Here is a 24,705-nt window from a genome sequence, read left to right as displayed (position 1 = left end):
TTCATCTGATAGGGAAGCAGAAAAAAAGCATCTCCAAAATAACTCTTAAAACCAGTTGAAACAAGATTTCAACTAAATCTATTAGAACGGTCTTTTTCTGCAAATAAATATGCCGATATTTCATTTTTTTTCCTCATTCAAGAAAAGAAAAAAAAAAAAAAAAAAAAAAGGATGATCTATCCAAAAGAAAAAAGGAAAACAAAATAAAACACCTACAATTTATATTCAATTTCAGAGAGTAAAAATGATGCGACTACTATAATGCAGGTCAAAATCCATTCTCCTAAGCTGTTCACTGCTGGAAGGATACCTCTTATCGTCTGGCTTTTACCTCTTGTCTCTAATAAACTCCAGCCTTCTTTATCCATGATTCATTGTAAGAAATAATTTAAATAATCACAAATATGTGATTATTCACACTCCCTACCACATTCCCACTCCCTTCCCCACAAAAATATTAAAAACAACAACAAACCACCACACAGGAAAAATACATTAAAACCTGCTTTGCAATAATCTTACTGAGGACTATGTGACCTGAGCATTAGAATTCCTGACCATACAATTACATTGAGTATATAAACATACATCACAACCTGCTAGACTATTATACTTATCCTGCACCTGTTCCTTGAAAATAGATAGCATACAGACAGTAGTCTAAAAGGATGTTTCCAGATTACATGAATATATCACTAGATAAACATTTTATTGTATCAAAATAGTTTTCCTTTGGCTCACAGCAGAAAATCCATCATTTCAGAGAGATGACTTCACAATAGGTAAACCAATATTATCCTAATTTATAATATTGCCAAGTGAATTGTATCTTGACTGGATGTGACTGATAGCTTAAATTCCTTGCATCACAAAGCAGTATTAAACTGTCAAAGCATTCTTGTAGATTATAAAGGGGGAGAAGCTTACAAGTGCAAAACAGACTCGCAGACAGCATTGTTGATGTATGTAGTAGAACTACATACATTATGATGCTACGGAAGAAAATCTTTATTTGCTTGCATGATTTCAAAACCTTGCTGCACACCTTTTCACACAAGGGATGTACCTTGCAACAGTGATGTTGCTGTGGGTGCTAGGTAGCAAATCAGTGATACCAAATATCACTTGCGAAACAGCTTTATCTTATTTTACGCTCTCTGCTGCTTAATTGAGTTCTAAGGCACTCTTTTCAATTACATACGTACTACTAAATAACAATCATATTTCTGTGTTCTAACATGAATTTTTCTCCTAAAGCTATTCTGGTGTCTAAAATAATTGAATTGGTTGGCATTTCTGGCAGGGATCTTTCTTGGGGCACACTGTAACTTACTGGGTTCACAATTTCCCGTTGGGAAAGAATTCAAGGGATTAGGGAATGGAATAATGATGGAGTGCATACTCATTTAAAGTTAGGTAGGAAGTTGGCATTTGGTATATGCAGGATTTAACAATTAACATTTTTTAGTAATGAGAAGTAGAGAGAAGGCTTGAACATACAATGAAAAGCTCTGCAGTGAGAGAAAAATTAATAGCAAAGGTGTCAATACCTTCATGGGAGTGCAAAGCTTTATTCTTTGAAGTGAAGCATACGAAGTGAAGATGTCTTAAGGGTTGTGGATGCAACTACCTGCCAACAGGACTGAGAGTCCTCAAATTGGGTCTGGTTTTATGGGTTATATGAGTACAATTTGTAACTAACAGCTTTGTAAAATGGGTCATGCACTTATTTTGTAGCACAGGTTTGGCACTATAGCAAACAATTTGGAAAGGTGTGACAAAGACATCAGTGCTGAATGGCTCTCACTTGGCTCCACAGTCAGGGCTGCTGCCAGCTTGCGTGGAGGTATATCTTCCTAAAAGCTGGAGCATAAAGGTGGAGGAAAGGGGAAAGAAATGAAGTACTCCTCAGGCTGAACACCTTGGAGTGCTTCAGTTCCCCTTTCCCTCTCTCCTAAAAAAAACCCTCAAAACAAAAATTAACTAATGGAGGTAGAGGGATAATGTATGAAGGGGCTGGTTTGAAAGGCACCTTCCTCCAAGCTGAGTTATATTGTTAAGCTTGATAGTGTATGTTAATGGATACCTCTGCCCTGCAGTTTGTTTAGATAACAGGAAGAGCCGTGCAGTACCAATACCCTGTAATTGTAAAGGGCAATCAGGAAGTGCAGTGGAACCAGAACCATAACTTCGAGTTATGTAAAAACTGTGACGACAGCCAGACTCGACTCTCAGAGGCAGAGAAAATGCAGGAAGGCAACAATAACCAGAAAAGACAGGATGAGCTAGACAAGCACAATTCTTACAAGTCTGCACAGTCTGGAAGAAGTCCAGGAAGACTGTGCAGCACACTAATAATCATTCTAGAGGAAGGCAGTACAAGGTTAGTTCTTGTCAATGAATGAAAAGGAGTAAACACTATCTGCATCTAAATCTTTGCTTTTATGTAAACAGGTTCATTTACAAAGCAGCAGATACACTTTGGACCTAATTCCAGACAAGTTTAGTTTTTTGGTACCTTTCTTGGGAAGATTCCCCTAAAAAAACCTGCTAACTTATTACATAAGACTTTTGATAGAAAACTTAGAAATATTAGAGATGCGAGTGGATCAATGGTCATACTGCATACACCTTAGAAACACACCTTTCACTTCTGTTAAAATTATTAACATATAAAATTTACTCTGAGATGAAATAGAAGCATGTACACATACACAGCACCACATTTGGCAAAAACTATGAGTATGCACACAGAATGGAAATCAGCAAAAATAACCAATACCATCTGTAAGAGAGCACAAGGCATTACAAATGCCCCCTAGCACAACAGCACTTTAGATTCACAGATAGTTACCAAAGAATGAGGGGCAGAGACCTAAATCCAAGCTATTTAAAATGAGGCTGTACAATTTGCAATTTAGGAGAATATAATTTAGCCATTAAGACTGCTTTAAGAGGATTATATTCATGCAAAAAGTCCTTGCAGTGTTTGCTTTCACAAAATAACAGAACAGTATGTTTATAATAGCACATATCTATAATATTTGAATATAGGGCCTACTCTAATAGAATCATACTACTAATATGAACAACACTGTTGTTAACTGCTTATATCTACACATTTCCCAGTATTGTTTGCCATCCCTTAACATGAGGTCTGCTCCAGAAGTAATGCCTCCTATTTTATTACGTTGGCCTACAAATTCAAAGGCAGATGGTGGTGGTATGGCAGGAGAGGCTGAACCTTCCCACCAGTATTCTGCGGCATGCAGGCTCTTGTTTATTGTTGGTGAAAATTCATAGCTAATGGTGGCAACTATGTTGAAAAATAGCATTTTGTAGCTGAGAATTTGTTCTATTCAAATAGTGCTATTGTACTTGTTGTATCTGGTGCCACTTCCATAAAAATAGGAGGCATTATTTTCAGGGCAACCTATGCACATACTCAAAAAGAAAAGTAGGGGGAATAAGTAAAACTGATGTAAATTCCCAGAGAGTACATCTGTACAAATATAGTAAGTACGGACTGTCCTCTATTTAAATTATTAAAGAACATATCATATGAATAATTTAAAGGAGTTGCTTGGTTCCACCACTACTGCATTTCACTCTTCCTGTCATTTCTGCTATGGCCCTGGGCTCAAACAGGCCCCAAGTTCTTAATATGGAATAAATTACCTAAATCTAAAATCTGCATATTAATATTGTGTTAAAATTACTTCCTTATCAATTTTCATCTATAAGAACTTTAAAAAGCCATTTGGATACTTTATTATGTTATACTCACAATCAGGAGGCATTTTTTCCGTAAACAGGTTGTAATATTCTTTTAGAATTTCTAAGTTTTCTTGGTTAATGTTTTCTTGCAAAGTGGTATCTCCAAACCTATAAAAACATAGTAAAATGATGAAAAACCTGAAATACACAGCCAAGTAATTCTTCAGAACGTTTAAATTGAGTTCTTCATACAAATTCCTTTTTCTAGTGCTGAATGTATTAAATTTGGTCAAACATATAAGTACTCATCTTCCAAGAGATTTAAAAGTAGTATTTGGGAATGAGGTAACCATCCACAGAAAATTCCTCCAAACATACGGACATATTTAATTTACAGACAACAATTCAGTAAAGCACAAATTCCTATTTCTTTCACAAATTCTGAACAAATTCTCTGTGGGAATTTCAAATGGCAGCTTGGGCAGAGTACAACTACTAAATCTCTTACTGCTGCTGCTGCTTAGAGCTGGATGATACTGAAGCCACACACAATGAATAGAGGCAAGTATCAGGAGGAATATCACCGAATGGCTTCAGTTTGAAGGGACCTCAAGGATCATCATGTTTCCAACCCTCCTGCCATAGGCAGGGTTGCCAGCTTCTACAACTACCAGATCACCCAGGGCCCCATCCAGTTTGGCCTTAAACATCTCCAGGAACAGGGCATCCACATTCTCTCTGGACAGCCTGTTCCAGTACCTCATCACTCTTAGTAAAAAACTTCCCCCTGACATCAAATCTAAATCTTCCCTCCTTTAGTTTAAAACCTTAAAACCATTCCCACTTGTTCTAGCACTATCTACCCTTGTAAAATTTTTTCTCTCCTGTTTATAATCTCCCTCTAAATATTGGAGTGCCATAATGAGTTCTCCTCCCACACCCTTCTCCAGACTGAACGAGCCCAGGTCTCTCAGCCTGTCTTCAAAGGAGAGGTGCTCCTGTCCCCTGATCATCTTTGTGGCCCTCCTCTGGACCCTCTTCAAAAGCTCCACATCTTTCCTGTTTTGGGGACCCCAGAACACAGCACTTCAGATGGGGCCTCACAAGGGCAGAGTAGAGAGGGACAATCACTTCCATGTCTATGCTGGCCACCCTTCTCCTGATGGAGTCCAGGATACCACTGGCCTTCCAGGCTGCAAGAGCACACTGCTGGCTCATGTTAAGCTTCTCATCAAACAAGACATCTAAGTCCTTCTCAGCGTGGCTACTCTCAAGGAGTTCTTCTCCAAGTTTACATACAAATCTGGGGTTATCTTGACTGAAGTGCAAAATTTTGCACTTGGCTTTGTTGAACTTCATAAGGTTCACAAGGGCCCACCTTCCAAGATTATCAAACATTACCTTTAAAACAGATGCATCCCCTATTGTACTTTATTGAAAGCAAACAAGTTAACATTTAATCAAGTACTGCATTGTAAACAATTCATCACAAGAAGTTATTTCTATTCTCTTGTTCGTCCTCCCACTAAGAACACCTTGTAACAAAAAGCACGCACAGTGTTCCCAATTGTAAAGGTGAATGTGCTGCTACAGGAGTTGAGGAGTTATTTTGAACTGATGTCTGCACGTGTAACTGCATGCAGAAAGTGTGTTTCTGCACAGAATAATCTAATTTGGTTTGCCTGATAGACACATTAAGTTTTTCATTTATAGCTTTCTTTTCTTTGGGTAAAATATAAAATCACCACTGAGAACAATGTTACTACACTTCCTATTACTCCACATTGAAGCCAGTGGACATCTTTTTTTGACTTACTCTTTGACAACTCTCCAGATTTGGGCTATTTCTAAATCCTGTCAACCTTTTCTTCACGACATACGAAGAATACGACGTCAAACTCCTGTAGTGCTGTTTTTTGCCTATTGTCCAAGCTAGCAGTTTTTCACTACGCCCATGAATTTGCTCCCCTACACTTAGACTGCTTTTGGTTTTGAGTTCATACTGAACACTACCCAAAGGTAGTTAAGCTGAGATGGTCCAAGAGCAAATAACAAAAAATGATTTCTTTGTAACCCTGTGAGAGATGTCTCACACGGAATACTCAGGAAATAAGGAAAATATTTTGGCAAGTGTCTTACCTCTCTGCAAGTGTTTGCTGTTCATTGATTCCAACGTTAAAGAGTACTGGATACATGCGAAGTAGCTTTCCTTCTTTAATCTCCTGTGGTAGCAACTCAAACATCTTTGCTGGAAGCTGAACCTCTATGACATAATGTTCACTAGGAAGAATAAAAGGAAGAATAAGAATAGCAATATTGCTTAGTTTGTTTGAATTTATAATTTTCCTAAGCCATAGTGATCATTTAAGCATACAAACCAATTTCCTCTTTTCTTCTTAACTGTGTTAAAACATGAAGTGTTAAAAATCAGTTTTAGGAGTACTGCAAGCTTATTTGGAAATAGGCAAATATATTTAATTACATGCACTTGATAATGACTTCTTTACAGAAGTGAAAATGGGATTAAGAGTGAAATTGGCAAAACAGTCTTCTACCATCAGAACACCCCAACTCTTAAGATCTTGTTGAATTACAAAAACAACTTCCTTCTGGAAGCCGCAACTTGAATTCCTCCTGCTCACTCGAAGTATAGTAACGGTCTTGATAAAGCAAAAACCCTTCATAAAAACCCAACACAGAATTCTAGGTTTCTTTTACAGTCTGGATTTTCACACTGAGGTTAGAACGTAATGAACAACAAAACAGACTCTGTTCAGATAATAATTGAAGACTGATTTCTGAAACACTGATCCTATTTTAGGAGAAGGATGTGATATTAAAAATATTACTTTGACTGCCAGTTCAGTTTTTTATGTCTTTCACTATGAAACCCTCAAACTGAATTTCACCTGTCTTTGAGGACTGACTGATTTGACAAGACAGAAACAATAATACGCAGTCAGCTTGTTTTTTATTAGCTTCCTTTCTATAATTACAGCAATTAGATTAATAAATAAGAATACATTAGAAGAAGATTAATTTGTCTTCGGACCTGGCAATTTTAATCATTCAGAGAGAGCCAACTGATACCAAAGAGCTTTCCTACAGAGCTCACTTAAGTGTGGCATCAAGAAAGAAAAATATTACAGCAGTAGTGAAGGAGGATCTATATCCTACCTGAAGAAACCAGGCCTAGGATCTCACATGATGTGTGCATGCAAACTTAAAATGGAAAAGGATAGATTTTGTTTTTTTGACTTGGTTTAGTTATTTTTTTCTACATAATACTGTTTGCTTCTACTAAAGAAATTTATCTTATAGTCTCTCAATTAATCAACTGTGTGTTTGCTAAAAAAATCAAACAGAAATTTGAGTTCCCAAATGTAGAACTTGGAGGGAGGAGGGGAAGGCAGAAAACTCTCAAGAAAAATGACAATCTGGATAAATGAGTGCCACAGTCTCAGAGCAGGAGTCCTGCCCACATGTCTAAGAACAACATAAACTGGGTACAAAACAGACTTATGATTAAAACATAATTACATGTGACAAGGGCAACAGCACATGCTTAGGTATGGTCTACATATTTGAGCAAAAGAGAGATGCTCCATATTAAGGAGATTGTCAGTAGCTACGAATGGAGGGTACATGACTCAGAGGCTTTCTGTTTTATTTAAGTAATTCATCTGTATGAAGGAAATACAGAGTTAGCAAGGATGACAGCAAAGGATGTAGATCTTTGTAAAGTACCATTCATTCTCAGCCTGCATTCCTAGCTGCTGTGAAGTTACTATAACCTCTTCCTGTGATGTAGCGCTTTCAGGAGGTTGAAAAGAAATGTTGGTTTAGTTTAATTTCAAGACTGTATGTTACTGAATTAAAATCATCAAACCACTGTATTGCTACATTCCACATCCTCAAAATGACTACAGACCTTTCAAGTGTGTGAAATAACATTTCTCAGTGTTGACCTTTAGGCCAATTAACACTGGTATCATTTAAGAGCCTCCTCTTACTTTACATTAATTAAATAAGTTATACCTTTGTTCAAATCTTAGAGATGATCCCTGGTAAAATTAAAAGATCTTTAACCACTTCCATAATTAGAACAATCCTCTTTTCATCAATTAAGAAAAAGGCTATTCAACCATGAGAGTAACTCCAGAAATGGATCTGAAGTCAGGTAGAAAGAAGAAATGAAACCAAACAACTGAAAACTGGAGGACTTGACATTCATTTACCAAAATTTTACAAGTACTATGATTCTACGTATATAAGAAAGAGCTCTAGAGAAACATATTTTATTGTCACTTAGCTTCTCTCTTTATGCCTAATTTCAGTGCAAATGTATCAAGCAGTTTTGACATGTGGTGACTTTATTATCCATTTTGTTTTCCAATACAAAGGTGAGAAGCCAAACAACAACAACAACAACAAAAAATCAGTAAATGTTTTTGTTTTTAATTGAATGATCTCTTAGGGAGGAAAAGAAACAAAACAAGTAATAGAGAAATCTTGCATGTTTAAAAGGGTAAATAGTACAGTATTGTTTATTTGTAAACTAATTGTAAAGATTTATGAATTCTATGTTTTCTTCACTTAAACATGACTACTTAAGAGCACCCCTCTCTATTTGCCTTATTCTCTTACATTTGTTATCGTGACATAGGATAGATATATACTTTCAGTCTTGATAAAAAGCTTCTCACAATTAACCCCATGCAGGTGAGGGCCACAGACTGGAGTTACCTGCAGTCAGCTGCACACACGCACACAGCTCCTTGCCATAAACACAGAACAAGTCATTTACACGCACCTTTGCTTTGCAACAGAAAAAATAATAAATGCAAACAGCCTCTGTATCTCAGCAGGGAGGTGTTTTATCCAGCCAAGTGACAACTGCTTACATCACTTCAATGTGGCTGTAAGTGCCAGCCTGATCACGTGCTTAGCTGAAAGCACTTTTATCAAACCCTGCAATGCCTTAATGTTCACACACACAATCAAATACATTCTAACAAAGGGTTTTATAAAAGTGCTAACTAGTTTTGTCCATAAAGAAGCATGCAAGTGCCTGAACTTTATTCCACCTGGATTTCTGGAGTCAGCCATCCATGCTGGCAGGTGAATGCTACTCAGTGCCATGCTCTTTGGATTGTTTTGGTTTTACAAATAGAATCTCAGTCTTTAGTAGCTCCCTCAAAAATCAAATATAAGCAACTTCTCTGACTGCAAATTAAGAATCGGTACTTTCACGTTCTGTCTTGCATTTCTACAGTTAATATGGAATGCACTATTAATTGTAGAAATGCAAAATGTAGCCTTATTATGCTAAGCTACAACATATAAAATTCATCTCCAAAAACAACCACCGAATTGTTGATTCTCTGAACAGTCTCAGTTTTTCCACTGTCTTTTCTTTTTATGGCCAGCTTCCACACGCTGTTTGATAGGAGCTGTCTTACTACAGCTCTAAAAGAAACAGGGCCTTAAATGGCTTTTTTTTTTCAGTCCGATATCAGTTCCTTTGAGTTAACTCTTTCCAGTATGTACAGTACAAGAACCATAGGTAGTAACTCTTCTATAAGAATGAGTACTTTATTATCAATCCAGAATGCTTAAGGCAGCTTCAGGCTTGAGTCTTGCAAAACCAGGACCTCCTGGTGTGACGGTTCAATGTACCACAGCAAGGAGAGCGAGCCAATAAAGGTAGCAGCTATGTTTTTCAAGATGTTTGACTGGTGTGATTTACAAAGGATGAATTTCTTCTGCCTTATCTGTACATCATAATTATTCTCAATTATTCCCAATGTGTTGCCTATCATTCTCTGGCCTTTCTACCATTCATTTTGATCACTTCTGGGTAGGTCCATAGGATAAGAATTAATTATCTAGAAAAATAAAGTAAATCAGTTGTGAGAGCCTCCTTCAGAGGAAACATTGTTTCTAATAGTGGCTGCTTTTAGCTGAATTCAATTTACTGTTGGCTTAAGAATAACGATACAATTAAGGAAGTGATTTTGGCAAAACTAAGAACATTCAGAGCTTCAGCCTAGAGTAATACTGAAGATTAAAATCTCATTCCTTGTGTGCAACCATCTTTTTAACCCTTTTCAGATGAAAATCAATCAAGTATTTCAGTTTAAGCCCCAATATCCAGCACTGCTTATGGGAGATGCGTCATGCACAATGCATTAATGGCTTCCCACAAGGACTTCTGATGCTGCTTGTGTTCTGAATGATCTTCAGCAAATACGATAGGCTTCATTTTTCAAAACTGACCATTTCTGTGCTAGTTCTTGGCATCTGAGTTTTTCAATTTTCATCTTAAGACAACCAAGGTCTGGCTCTTTGAAATGTGATTTCATTTGTCACACTGAAAAATTAAAGTTCTGGTCACCTCCAAATACGGTATATTTAGTCAGAGGCCACTTCTGGCAATATTGGTCTTGTCACTATTTTTTACTTGGTGCCTGGATATGAAAAATACAGCACAAATTTTATACACAATTCAGACACTGTTACAATTAATTTGTATTAATTTTTGGAACTTTTAGGTCGTCATCAAGAAAGCAACACAGATCCTGTATTACTGATAGCTTTAAGAATCCCTGCTACTTCATTGCATCTCATCTGCCTCATGAAAAATGAAACTACTGTACCTTCTATATAAAAAAACCCAGCAACAAGCAAATCATTCTGTGTGTTTTCATGTGCTACCATTTAAAACTACCTGCTACATGCTCCAGGAAAAAAAATAATAATCTTACCGTCTCCCAGTTATAATAGGCAAAAAGTCTTCTGATTTGGCTTCAATGACTTTAAACATTACTTTCTGCAGATCTGAAATCCCCACAGCCATGTCTTCAAGCATCCCTGCTTCTTCACCTATACAGAAAGATTACAGAAGTTATTTAACAGAGAAGACAGATGACACTGAATAGGTTATAGTAAGGCAATGCAGGGATTATATTTTCCAGTCTGTGCATCTAAAAGTCACAGTCCCAAATCCACATAAAAGTAACCTACATAAAAGCAGGCTGATTTTAAGAACTGCTGACAATTCTCTGTGGCCTAGATGATAACGAGTATTAAGCACCTCTGAAAATCAACCTGTTCTATATGTGCATAGAATAGCTTTTTTTTGGTTCATTCTAAAAGTGTTTTTAAAGACTGTCCTGCTGATGGAGGACAAAGGTTTTAAGAATAACAGCGAATATAGTATAAAAGGAGTCTGATGGCAATCTTCAAATGTGGAGATGCAATTGCCTATGCAGCAAAGAACTGCATAAATGCTAAATCCTTCTACTTAATAAAAAATCTCTATTTTGGGGAAGTATTCCAATACATCTGGTTCAAACCATTTTGAAACAAGCTGCAATTTCTCTCTCCAAATATCTTTTAAATAGATATTGAAGAATGGAACCCATAACAACTTAGGCATTAAACAATTTTCAAGGTATCTTCATATCACCAATACTGACACAGTCAGGGCACAGAAGATAGTAACCCCTTACATATTCTGTTTGGGTTAGCTTTGTAAACCTCTTTTGGGTCAGGACAAATGCCTTTACAGAGTATCAAAATCAAGAGATCCCCTAGCTGTACTGACCTCCTGTATTTAAGGCACTGCAGTTCAGCACTCTGCATCAGCTACTGTTCTCTGAGCGAGTGAAAATAAATTAAGTAATTTGTGATATATTGCATTAACAACAAAGTATCAACAGCTTCAATGTGCCACAGTATGGAAGCCCATTTTCTCTTCAAGCTAGTGTTTCTTGATTCAGTAAGCCAAATTTCTGGAAATAAAGTCAAGGTTAAAATCAGAAACTCCTGGGTAAACAACTGGTCTGCATATAAGGAATTTTGTCCAAGAACTCTACTTACTATATGTGCTTAGGAGTCCTTCATATTGCACAAGTAATCCAACAGTATGAAGCTGTTGTAAAAATCCTTGATCGTGTAAACATGTGTGCAGCTTGATTATAAACCCACAGACCAATCCAGCAAGCTATAAAGAAAATAAAATGTGAAATCACATCAGTAATATTTAGATTCTTGAGAACTTAGATATTTCTACTTAGTGACTATACTACATTATTTCATGCTAGTTTATTGTCTAGCCACTTCATAGTATAAAAAATAAGTAAAATATTCTCTTATTTAATATTGCAGAACCCCCTCCCCCCCCCTTTTTTTTTTCTTTGAGGTTGTATCATTTACACTAGAATAAATGAGACCAGAACCTTCCTTAATAGAACTTAAGCACAGAAGGAAGTGAATTATAACAGATTTCAGTGCAGTTTGGCACCTACCTAATGCAAACACCACCTTGCTCATCACACCCAAAATCCTTAACTATGTTAGGAAAAATACACAATCTTGAAGGAGAAATTAGACAAGTCATTTACAAGAAAGCTATTTGGAAGACACCACCTACAGGAGAGGATCCAAAGAACTTCAGCTATTTACCAGGAGAAGACTAGTCTGAGGACAGACATGTTGACAGTCTTCGGACACATAAAATACTGATTCAAACAGAAAACAAATGATCTATAATTCATTTCCAAGGTGACCAGAAGAAAAACTTCTAGCTTGAATAGCAGCAAGGAATGTTCAGGCTAGACTTGAGATCCTTACAGGATACTGGCATAGATAATCTGGGAAGACTGTGTCAATAGGTTTAAGGATCCTTCTTTGTGCAAAGGGGATAGATTACTTAAGATATTTCAGTATACTGCAGACCTATTTCTGTGACTCAGTGATTCAGTTACTATGGATTTCCATTTACTATTGATTTTTCAAACACATTATAAAATATTTAGGTGGATGTAATGGAAAATACATGAAACAGTTTTGTTAAACTGGGAGGAAAAAACAACAACAAACCAATACATGTGCAAGCATAGCATGTTTAATTACAGCAACACTAATAACATCAAATATAGTCACCACAGTAGAGGATAAGTGATGTAAGACAACCTACTGCTTGACTAAAGACAATGTCTCTCCTTAGGGTCAACATCAAACATTGAGGCAAACCACAGGCAAGCTCCTGGAGCAGAACAAACGCCATGGACTGCTTTGCCCTAGTGACCACCTCTCCCATGCAATCCTTCAGCGTAATCACCAGGGGATAAAGCTGCTCATACCAGTCACCTAGAACAAGACAGATCATTAGTTCCAGAAAAGGAATGTTGTAGAAAAAAATTCTGTTTTCAGGTTGGAGAGTGGGCTGCAGTAGAATGTCTTAGACTTTTGGTGACACTACAGCTGTATTCTAAGATTGTGGTTCTGCAAACATGAGAGGAACGACTCTAGCTTACAACTGAGATGGGGGATATTTTTCTAACAGACTGAATTTCTCTGTAAAGCCTGCATTAAAGTGTAGCACACAGAGCATTTTGGGTTAAGAGTGAAAATTCATTTAACATGACATGAATATGATGAAGAATCTCATGTTCTATCTAGCACTGACAACTCAGATCTAAGCAGATGAAATGCAGCCAGAAAAGAAAAAAACAAACTCAAAAAGAGCACATATTCAAGAAAGACTGGGTGCTGGAAGGCAAAGCAGAAGAACAAATAGTTACCTGGGAAGGATATTACCTATTTAATGTACAGGCTGGAAAGGTAGTAACCTTCAAGTCACATTCATTTTTCTTTTTGGTTTCTATCTGTATTCTCTTTAAATAGAGATATTGAACTCATTATTATTTTAGTTACTCTGAGCAGAGAGATTTCAAACAATTCTATAAAATGTTTTGCTCAGTTAAAATGCATGTTAGCAATAACAGAAAACAACAACAACAACAAAAAAAAGACTAGTGAAACATTTAAAAAAATGGGACTTCTGAACATACAAGAAGTGACAGAAAGTGATAATGAGAAATGAAGGAAAACTAGAATAGCTTACTCAAACTTGCCCAATTATTCAAGCTGTCCCTGAATTCGTGAAGATGTAATAAAAGCAGACCTGCACTGTACTTATCTACGGTTTTGCCTACCCCTTTACAATGAGCAAATAATAAAGAAAAAATGTCTCCTTTCAGATTGTGCTCCTTGCTTTCATTGTTGTAGTTTCAAAAGAAAGAAAACTATGCTCTAGAAAAATCTATATAAAAACAGGGAGTGTAACTGGCTTAATACTGTTCATCACTAAGTCATTTAACCTGCAGATTAGTGTAATTAAGAATCAATGATAATCAAAATCTATTCAATTTAAACTGTAATTATGTGGAAGATAACAGCACATTTTTTCAGGTAACAGAATCTGAATCAGGTCAGTGAGAGGCTCATTAGTGCTATGGAGTTCTTTAAACAAGACCACATAGCTGCCTGCTGCAAAGTTAATTTGGCTATGCTGCAGAAAAATATGGAAATGGATAAAACTGTAGCCAAGACAACAGAGAGCACTGAAAGCTAGGAGGAACCACAAAAAATTAAGCTGCAGGAAGGAAGGAACGGGAATTAAGACAGAGCGGTCAGAGAGAGTAACTTGGATTGCTTTGAAAACAGCGCCTATGTGGTGAGACAAACTGTGTTTTAACAGAGACATACATATTTCAACTGAAGAAATAAAGACTGAAGAGCTATTCCCTGAAAATAGTAGTTATCAAGTTACAGCCGTCATGAACCAAACAGAACATAAGCATCACCAGTTCCATGCTGAAGCAAGGAGCTGATTTTATACAAAAATATTGATAACAACGCATGCCAACATCTTGTTTACACATTTTAAAGACTACTGGAAGAAGCAAGAGCCTGCAGAGGACAGCTACCGAGATTTAGAGTTTAATCTTCTTAAACCTATAAAAAAGATGAAGCAGTAATTTGATTTCTGTTCTTTATGAAGAAAAAAAATGAAGAGTACTAAAGGGGATGTGCATTCTAGGGAATAAAAGCAAAAGAAACAAAGGCTGGAGGCTGCTGTGAGACACATTCAAATTTATAAACACAGCAGAAAAGTGGAAGGCAGACTAGGTTGACCAGGTCACCTAAATACTTCTTTCTAGTCTTAAATTATACTGATTTCTTAAATTAATCAATAAATAAATGCCATGAGAAGCAGAATGAGATTAAAACACAGCGTACACTAAATCAGTGAGCAGGACATAACTGATAAAAATAGACTTTCCAGCCTGCTTCTCACTTGAACAAATAATTTGATGAAATCCCTGGGTATTCCCCATTTTTCTTATAATCAGCAGCACAATCTAAGCTGTGAAAGCATGATCTCTTACTTAAGGGTAGAAAAGTAGACCTGAAGGTAGAGACAATCTACTCCAAAGGAGAGCTGGACAAACACAGCCAAGTACACTGACATCCAGGGCAAGAAAGAAAAAGATGAATTGGTACATGTAGATGCATTTTACTTGCATGCTTTTACAACTTAGGTTATGTACAGAGGACTAAGGAGGTCCACCAACTTTCCTTCACAAAAGAGTAGGTCATATACCAACCACAAAAGGCAAGTAATACTGAGTTATATTCTACCAAGTTGCCCCTTAATCAGATACTCCATATAGTGCATTTCTGTTTCTTTAGGAACATAACTTTGTACTTGTTCTCAGTGAACTGCATTCTAGTATTTCAGTGCTCCACTCCGTCAACATCCATTCTAGTCCTACTCCCGTGGTGTTTAAAGCATCTCCCAGCTTTAATCATCTGCAAATTTTATGAGAATCATCTATATTTCATAAGCCAAGTCAGTAATGAAAATATTGAATAATAATGGACTGAGAAGAAATCTAAGAGGATTCTACTACATACAGCCTTCCAGGATGCCAGTGAAGAACTGATACCTTAATTTTTCTTGTGATTTTATGAATTATTTGTCATGCTTCTCGTTCTAGGTAGCTTCACAAACATATTCTCAGAAGAATTTTTCTAAGACTGGAATGTAATTCTTGAAAAGACAAAAATAGGAAATATTACTAGCACGAGTAATGTCAGAATCTGTCAGTTCCTCTTGCACTTAGAAGAAATTCAAAGATTTCGAGTACTCAAGGCCATTTTTTTCATTGAATGACAGTCCAGCTAACTGTGTTAAAAATAGATCCTACCAAATGTTAATGTTCCAAAGAAAACTGACATAAGATCACTGTATACAGAGCTTTACTTTCATATGCACTTTGCTTCATAGAAAACAATAAAAATACTATGTTTGTAGGAAGCCTTACCTGAATGGTTAAATAAATGAAAAATTATTTTACTTTACAGTATAAAATAGATCTGTACTTGACAACTGGATGGGAGAAAATACAATATCCCCATGTAATAAAATGACCTAAAACAATCACTTAACAACTTGCCTACAGAAAAAATGTTCACCTTTAGTAGAGATGTTCAATCCCCAGAAGGTGGAGCTAGTTTGCAAATCAAAAAAGGGATTACACAGCTACTTGAGAACAGAATATTTATGAACGGACGGGTATACTTTCAGGCTTGCCCTTTTACTTTAAAGTAAGATTAGTGTTCTAAGATTTAAAGAAAAAAAAAAGTGCATCACAAAACAAGTTCTTTGAAGGGTCAGCTGTAGAAAAGCATCTTCACAGATGCTCAATCATTGGACTGTGTTAAAATCTCCATATGACTGTTCTTATACTGGATATCCAATTGCAAATACTCCAGTGAGGACATAAAACAAGGTTGTTCATTAACAATGCACAAGTCTCTGTGTATGAGAAACAGCAAATACTGCAGCTTTGAAATTGCTCCTTGAAACTGAGAAGCACATTTATTAAAAAACAACAACAAAAAGCACTGTATTTTGAGACCTATATAAATTTAAAAGACTTTGGAAAATGCAGTATTTATATGCAAAGGATAGCATGGAATACTAATAAACTTGTGAAGAGAAAGTACATGTAAAAAGAACCTTAAAGTCCTGATCTAAATTCATGTTTAGATTGTCCTCATTTACCTTTGCACAATGTGACTCATGTCTGAAGGTACTGTTCGGTTACAAGACACTGTTTCCATATCTAGAACAGTTTGTGAGATGTTCATGATGTCCACAACCCTTTCTTCACGAGAAAACCTGCAACCAGCTCAGCATCAGCTGTTGCTGAAAGATGCTGTCAGGATAATCATAACTCAGGACCTCTGATCCTGAAGAGACTGACAACAGGCTTGCAGAATCGTATATGGGAAGGAACTGTAATAATTATTGCTTTTGTTTCTAACTCATACAAGCATCTTACAGAAAACACTCGCCTTTCAGATACCAGATTTCTCTAAAATTGAATCTGCAAGATCCTCAATAAAGTGAAAAAAAAGACTTTCAAAAAGACTGATGGATTAACTGAATGAATAAACATTTCAGAAAGGACATTAGGATCAAGAACATAAACTACACATAGACTACAGGACGACTGTCATGCTGCTATCATGAGAAGGGCACCCTGTCCTGTTTGAAATATTTAGCATCCAAACAAAGGTGTTAAAGCTTAGTCATGAGGAAAGGAAATTCAATTCAAAAATCATGCTAGTCAGCCTTTTGGTACGAAACTAAAAGCCAGGAATGTTAAAATGGAAATCAGAAGGATGAGACTAAAAGAAAACATAATCACTATACAGTTAGCATGAGATTAAAACAAGAGTAAGACAGTACAAGTGTAGTACTCTGCTTTCACTGCCAACAGAGTTGTGGAAGTTCAGTTTAGGATGCTCAGCCCACAGCTAGTCATTCTACATGCTATACTCAAGTTGCACTTGAAATTTGATGAAGTTTGGCAGAAAAACAAGCTCCTGCTCTTTTCAAGATCAAGCCCACTGAACTGTTCATTAAAATGTGCTGATGATCAAATAGGAAGAGCCTAAGGCTGTGCAACAGCACTCCTATCTTGTCTTACCCCTGTAGCAGAGGAAAAAAGCCAATCCCATAATTCTTGTCCACATTACCTAATAATCATTAGATATCTTTGATGGCTTTAATTTACCTCAGAATTTAAATGGTATTAAGTTACAAACAAAAAATGTAATTAAGGCAGAACATCTGTCTTTTAAAGAAACAGAGAACCCTAGAAACTTTTGGTTATAAAGTTAACAGCGGTTAGAGTTTGTTGAATCAGTCTTTCTTTCCCTTATTTATTTTTGAGCTCCTGTCAACAACTTATTTACTGATAGCAAGTATTGCTGTAGTGGTTGTCTTATATTCTGGGATACCTACAGCCCAGCTAAAGAACTGAGAAAAAAAGAAGGAAAACTGAGAGAGGGCGGAAAACAAAATGGAAAAAATAGAAGTAGTACATTACATTTTGGAAAAGAAGCAGATGCAAAGAATTAAAGAAAACAAGAAAGAAAAACATGGAGGAAAAGTAATGGAAGAGTAAGTTTTTCAGTACTGTTCTTTGCTTTCTAAAAATGAATAGCACTTGCTAATCAAGGAACAGACTAAGGGAGAATTGTTCATCTTCCCAACTCCCATCATTTTAAGTAAAAGCTGTTCTTCTGAAGATGCAAACAAAACCACACCATTCTATTTCACATTCCTATTGCAAATTGCATTTGGATGGATTCAATTCCCTAGGGCACTGAAAGACAGAACAATTTAATCTTGATTTACAGAGTCCTCATCAGGTATCAGATTATTCAAAAAATAAATTAACATACACAGTCTGTAGCAATGTGGCTGTGAACAGATGTTTTCTGTCATTTGAGTTATAAAATATGGCACCATTCTGTAGGTACTCTTCATAGTATACACTGAAAGTTACCCTTGACCAATTCATCTGCCCAGAAGCTTAGTTTTTGAATTTATATTTCACTCCAGGCAAAATCCAGGTGCAATCACAACATCGGTTTAAATTGTTTGAGATAACCTGGTTGATTTAATACGTAGCAGATTAGGAAGTATTTGCACAGAGCCAGTGGAAGAAAAGTTGAGTGTGATAGATTTGATGGAGGGGTACAAAGAGCAGTTCGTACCACCACAGATAAACGTGGACATCTGTATAAACCTAAGAACGAACTACTGCATTTTACTGGCATCTCTGATTCTCCAGGACATGCTTTCACACTCTGACTCTGATGAAAAATGATAAGACAAAAATAAAGAGAATTCAATGCTGTCAAGTAATTCTCCAAAGCAAAACAGTCTTGAGTTAAAAAAGGTAAGAAGATCTCTTTTAAAATCCATCTGCTCTTCCTGATTTATCCCGCAGAGAAATCATAATCCTGCAAGTGATGAAACTACAGCATGTTACCTTGGTAAGTGATTACCCAAATTCAGTCTTAAGAACACACTCAAAAGTCAGACTGCATGAAAAGTTAGGCTAACAAAGGCATAACTCACATTGGAAGCTAACTACAAGAAAATGGTACCACAAACATTTCTTGACTAAAAAGACTCCATACAACAAATACAACCATGTTGAGAAAAAAAAAAAAAAAAAAAAAAAGAATAAGATCTTTTAATACCAATATTGAGACTGCAAATATAAGCTCCACAAGCTTCAAACACATGTAATGATAACATTTGTAGTTACAGAAATATTCTATTGCTCAAAAACTTCAAATTTCTTCATAATCTTTTTACCATCTAATATGAATATGTGATCTTCTTCATTGTTTGTTAGATGCTATATAAGAAAAAGTTATGAACCACTGCAGCTGTGTCTTCAAATATAAAATAAGGAGAGTTAAAGTTTAACTAATTTTTAACCCCAAACACAGAATCTCCATTGTATGTAGGTGCTTCTTCATGTCAAGCTTGAGAGACAAGGAGAGTAATAAAACACATAAAATCACGCTTTCATGAAGAAGTTAAGCATGAATACGTCCCCCCACAAATCTCCTACAGCGTGTACATGTTCAGGTGCTGCAGAACACTCGGTGCAACTAAACAGATGCACCAACTCCACTGCCACAGTAGGGCACTTGTACTGATTCAATAGGCATAGAGAAGACTCTGAAATGTGGGATACATTTACCCCAGTAACATAAGCCTATGCCATCTCCAGAAGACAGCTTTAGTTGAACAAAACACAATATAATTTTCTAACCATTAGAATCATCATTATTGCTTACCAAGAGGAATTCCTCATTCTTTTTAATAAACTATGATACTTAAAGGGAGATTTAAGGGTTTTTTATTTAGTGAGCTAAAAAATTCCAATGAATATTAAACTTGCCTGTGAAGGGTGTGAGCCTAAATCAAATCTAAGAATACACTTTTTAACAACTGTACTGAAACCCAAATGGTTCTAGTTAAGTACATTTCATGTCTTATTCTGAAAAACAGAGGAGACTTTCAGGGAGTTGAAAACAGTGAAGGAAAACTAGTAAGTGTTCTCATTGCTAAGTGTTTTTTCTTGTATGAAAAGAAGGCATAAAAACATGAAGGATAATCCTAAATCATAATTTTTCAAGACTTGAAAAAGATTAATAACAATATCAATCTCAAATTTTGTTCTTTAACATTTGAGCAATTAGAGTACAGAAATAAAAACAGAGCATGTGACTCTCTCAGTACAAATGTACTGCAGTAACAGAAGAAATTTATGTCAAAGTGTCCTAAGGCTTTTTCTGCAAAACACTGTTAATTGGCATCCTGAATTTCAGCTATTAGTAGAAAAACTAGTTAACACCAGGAAGTTCATCTTCTAAGGAGTTTTAAGTTGACAATTACATCTACCTCACTGTTAAGATTTTTATATATTCTTATCTAAAGGTCTGAAGGGCATAGAAAGCTTCTCTGAAAAGAAAGCTACTTCTGTTGAAAAAAGCTTGTATCAATTTGATAAACGAGATTACCACCATTGAAAGTTATTACTGTGCAAATCTTTTCACTCTCAAAGATGCTGTTGACTCCTTTATCTCATTTTTCTGTGGCTTTTTCTATTTGTGTTTACACTAGTCAATGGTCATATTAAAAAACAAAAACAAAAACAAAAACAAAACAGCAACAAAAAGTCACACCAAAAGGTTGCTTACTGCCTGCATGCTTGCAATCTGTTGCTGAAGGGTCAGTTTCACCTTCTTTAATGTTGCTGCTGTTGTCTTTCTCAAGTAGTTTGTCCACCATGGCAATAACACAGTTTAAACTCTTCCCCACATTGGCCCACACCCTGTCCTGAAAAGAGCATAATATTATCACTGCACATTACTGAAGAAGGATGAAGAGAAAAAACCAACTTCTTATCATTAAAATGGAGACAAATTACACAAATATTAAGTGTTAGCATATTACCATTTTTCTCATTCTACAAGCAGTTTAAGCCTTTTTCATGGACTGAATGACAACTGAAATCATGTTAATTTTTTTCTTGGTAGGAAGGGTGATACTAAAAGAAACATAGTTCAAATTCTACATGAAATGTTATCAGTTTTAGGCTCAATCACAGGAAACTGAGCAGATTGTCTGTTTGACATTATACACTAAGGGTACAGACACGTAAGACCTGGACAAATCAGATCTTGTATGCAACTAGATACTCTGCCATCGTACTTGACAACCTCTTTTTAATAATTTAACATATCCTTTATTTCATCACATGATGTAGTCTGTTAATACAGATGTAAAATTAAAAGATAAAAATTAACATGATACGTTTGAGGTATCATCTGAGGTAATTTCAATTCTGCGCTTCTCACAAAGACTGCAATCGAGAGTTGTTTGAGTTTATAATAAATATGAGAATTCCAGAAATAATAATCTTGAAGAAAATCTGTACAAGCAGAAAAAAGGAGAAGAGAGAATGCGGAGGGAGAGAAAGAGTTAATATAGAATAGATACAGGCAGGGTACCATAATGTGCAGAAATCAAAGCAATCACACATAATCTTGCAACTGGAAACTCAAACATAAATATTACCGTTCCATATAAGTGGTAACACTTGGAAACTGGGGGTGAGTAAAGGAAGAACTACCACTATGGCAAACTTATTTAATATAATATTTAATTCCAACTACATGCCACAATTCTTAGGCCAGTCTCTGACACCAGCAGAGGGATCTCACCTTTCTACATCCCCTCCACTTCATGAAATGTATTTCAAATATTCCTGAAAAATGTTCAAAGTATGGATGAAATGATTGTTTTTCAGCCCCCACAAAGATTAGTTTTGGGAAAACAGTTAGGTGAAGAGTAGCAAAATGTTGCAAATAGTAAAAGTCCAAGCTCAAAACAGCTATAAGTTTTAGTGGAGAGTGGCAGAGAACACCAGTCTTTATAATCACTGAAATTGCTAACGTGTACGAACTCAAGTTATTCAGCGTGGCTGCAGGAACATAATTTCCCTTTTCTCCCTCTGCTGGGGCAGTTCAATCCTAACTACAGTGTTAAGTTATTAACGAGCATCTGGAGTTACTGCACAAGCAATACAAATAAGAGCTTTAGTTCATTTAGAAATGAGCACTTCTCCATGTAAACCAACTTTTAACCTGGCATTAAGATGATGTCTATAGAATATTCACACAAACATTCCCTGAGGTTTTAGGAGTAAGAGTCATAAACATCTGTTGACAGAAAGCTCACTTATTATCATACATCTGGCCATTTTACATGAGAGCAAGTGACACGGAGCAAAAGCTTGTTGTCCCAGAGCTCTTTTTCTCTAGAAACAAGGTTCTTATGGTTCAATGTTATCACTACATGCAGACACAAGAAGTAGATGCGTCTATTTATCTGTGGTGATATTATAGTCTACATCAGAGATGGCCTAATTGTAAAGAACACATCTCGAATAAAATTGTTCTCTCCAATCAATGAAAATCAAGTGGTTCACTGTTCTTTTACATGAGGGGAAATACAAATACATAAATTTTATGTTCCTTCTTCTCTCTCACCTTTCACGTTTTCTTGTAGCCTATCATGCCTTCCACTCACCTTGCATATTAAGCAATTTATTTTCCATTTGCCTATAAAATGTGTCACAAATGATCATTTTGCAGCACGTGTCAGAGTAAAATACAGAACAATCACAATTTGTCTTATAACCCTTTTGTGAGAAGTTAGGGAGGGAATAAATCAAATAAAATGTTTTTTCTTCATACATCAAAGATCTGACACCCTAGGTTCTTCAACAGGATGCTTCTTCCCTAACAATAGTTTTCCCACCAGTTGTCAAAGAGCTAACTGAATGTTAAGTTTACTTCTGTGGTATAAAGAACCAAGAGAGAGGTTTCTGGCTTACTCATTTTGTTTCTTTAAACTCAAAAGTCAACCTAGTAACAGGGAAATAATGTGCAACGGGGCTTGACTGTGCTGAGATAAAGCAGCCTGGGACAAATCAATGGCACACTGACATTGAGATGTGCCCTTTCACATACAGTGCTACAGTTGCACACTTGGGCAATGTCTTGATGCAGCAACTACATCACTCAGTGCCATGGAGACTCTGTGTTTCCTTTGGGATGCATCTTGGGTTCATATCCACATATTCTATTAAAGCCCTTTAGAGGTGTGCTCATAGATAAAGAAAGTATTTTAATAGCATTCATGATTAAAATTCTGTCATAAAATGACAGTGCTTTGGAATGGAAAGAATCATACATGGGTCAGTACCTCAGAACAATATCTGAACACCATGCCAATATTTGTAAATAATTTATAGGAAATGACATTTTATGGTCTTTGCAACTCCAATCATGTTACGTAGTCAGTCAGAAATGCAGAGCAGAAACAGCTCCAAGGGGCAATGTGCCTACCTTTTCTTGTATAATGCATGACAACATGCTCTGTTCCCTCCTAGGTTCTAGGATAGCAGAAGCAGCTGGCAAGAGAAGAGGAGAATATCTATCCAGAGGCAATCTAATACTCCCAAATTAAATATTTTTCCTTCAACAGCACTGCTGTACTGCTGCCTACATACAGAGCACCGATATAAACAGCTCAATCCATACTGCTGTCAGCTACAGTGGGATCAATATCTGTACTTGATATCAAAGCAGAAGTACAACACATTGCTATGGAGAAGAGGAAGGCTTTCTGGAAAACACCATTCCCACAATGAAAGGGCACTCAATGTGCACAGTCAAGAAACTGGGAGCTATTCCTTAAGATAAATTTGGATGCCAGGGAAGGAGGAGATCTTGACAAGTTGTTTTAGTATTGTGCTTTGAATTCACTTTTGTGATGTTTGTAGGATAATGCAGTCTTTGAAAGAAGGTGGAATGGGGTCAGTTCAAAGAGTTGTTGGACACAATTTAGATTTTGCACAACTGCAAAATAGAAATCTGAGTTACAAAAACAACTCAAGATAATGGAGAGGAAAACCAACAAAGGAGAATTATAGTACCCTGCATACAAATAATTTTCTTCTCTTTTTATAGCTGGCTTTCAGAGTATACTAAGTTTTTTTTTTATTTTCAAATTTTATACGTGATTATTCTTACTATTTCCAACACAATAACGTGAGCTTGATCACTAAAACTCACATTATCATTACCTGCATTTTAATAAAGAAATGAATATCAATGGAAGCCTAATGCCTAATCTTCAAATTTAGAAAAAAGAGAATATTTTTTTACGATTTATAATGCCTCAAGTTTGATATTGACTCAAACTCAGTTTATTAATTCAGAAAACATCTAGGGATGCACTTAAATTTAACCAAGCAGGTAATTTCACTAATTCAGCAAGAATAAATATCCCAATGCTGTAAACTAATGCATTTCTGTGGTTTAGTAATTAGGTGCAAATATCTGGCAGAAATATATCAATAAAAAATCAACAATAAAATACAGTTCAGCTAGCTTCTCTGCAGCAGCAGAATTAGTACATTAAAATACAATTTGCACAAAAATTTCCATTCTCCCCTTTGTCAAACATATTGTGATATTTATTTTACTGAATGCCTCAGCAGCTGCAATCAAACATTTCGGTTTAAGTTTCAAGTAAAGAGAGACAGTTCTATCAGCTGGATTGCAGAAAAGAAATGTGAAAAATGAATGCAAGGTTTTAAAGCAAGCAGATAAATAAAAGAATGAGTTAGTTATTTATTGCTTAACTCTCATGTCTCCCTAATGAATGGGCATGGAGATAAT

General features: G+C 36.1%; 1 protein-coding gene across 1 annotated transcript in view; it reads right to left on the bottom strand.

The window, feature by feature from the left end:
* INPP4B (inositol polyphosphate-4-phosphatase type II B) overlaps nucleotides 1–24,705 on the bottom strand; it is a 241,014-nt gene that overhangs the window by 29,913 nt on the left and 186,396 nt on the right. The window contains 6 exon segments of the mRNA XM_072334549.1: nucleotides 3,788–3,885; nucleotides 5,857–5,997; nucleotides 10,485–10,602; nucleotides 11,602–11,725; nucleotides 12,701–12,873; nucleotides 20,653–20,791. Coding sequence (XP_072190650.1) covers nucleotides 3,788–3,885; nucleotides 5,857–5,997; nucleotides 10,485–10,602; nucleotides 11,602–11,725; nucleotides 12,701–12,873; nucleotides 20,653–20,791 — 793 coding nt within the window.

The sequence above is a fragment of the Excalfactoria chinensis genome, chromosome 4 (genome assembly GCF_039878825.1).
Source record: "Excalfactoria chinensis isolate bCotChi1 chromosome 4, bCotChi1.hap2, whole genome shotgun sequence".
In the NCBI taxonomy this organism is placed as follows: Eukaryota; Metazoa; Chordata; class Aves; order Galliformes; family Phasianidae; genus Excalfactoria; species Excalfactoria chinensis.
This window is presented reverse-complemented; position numbering and strand designations above follow the sequence as displayed.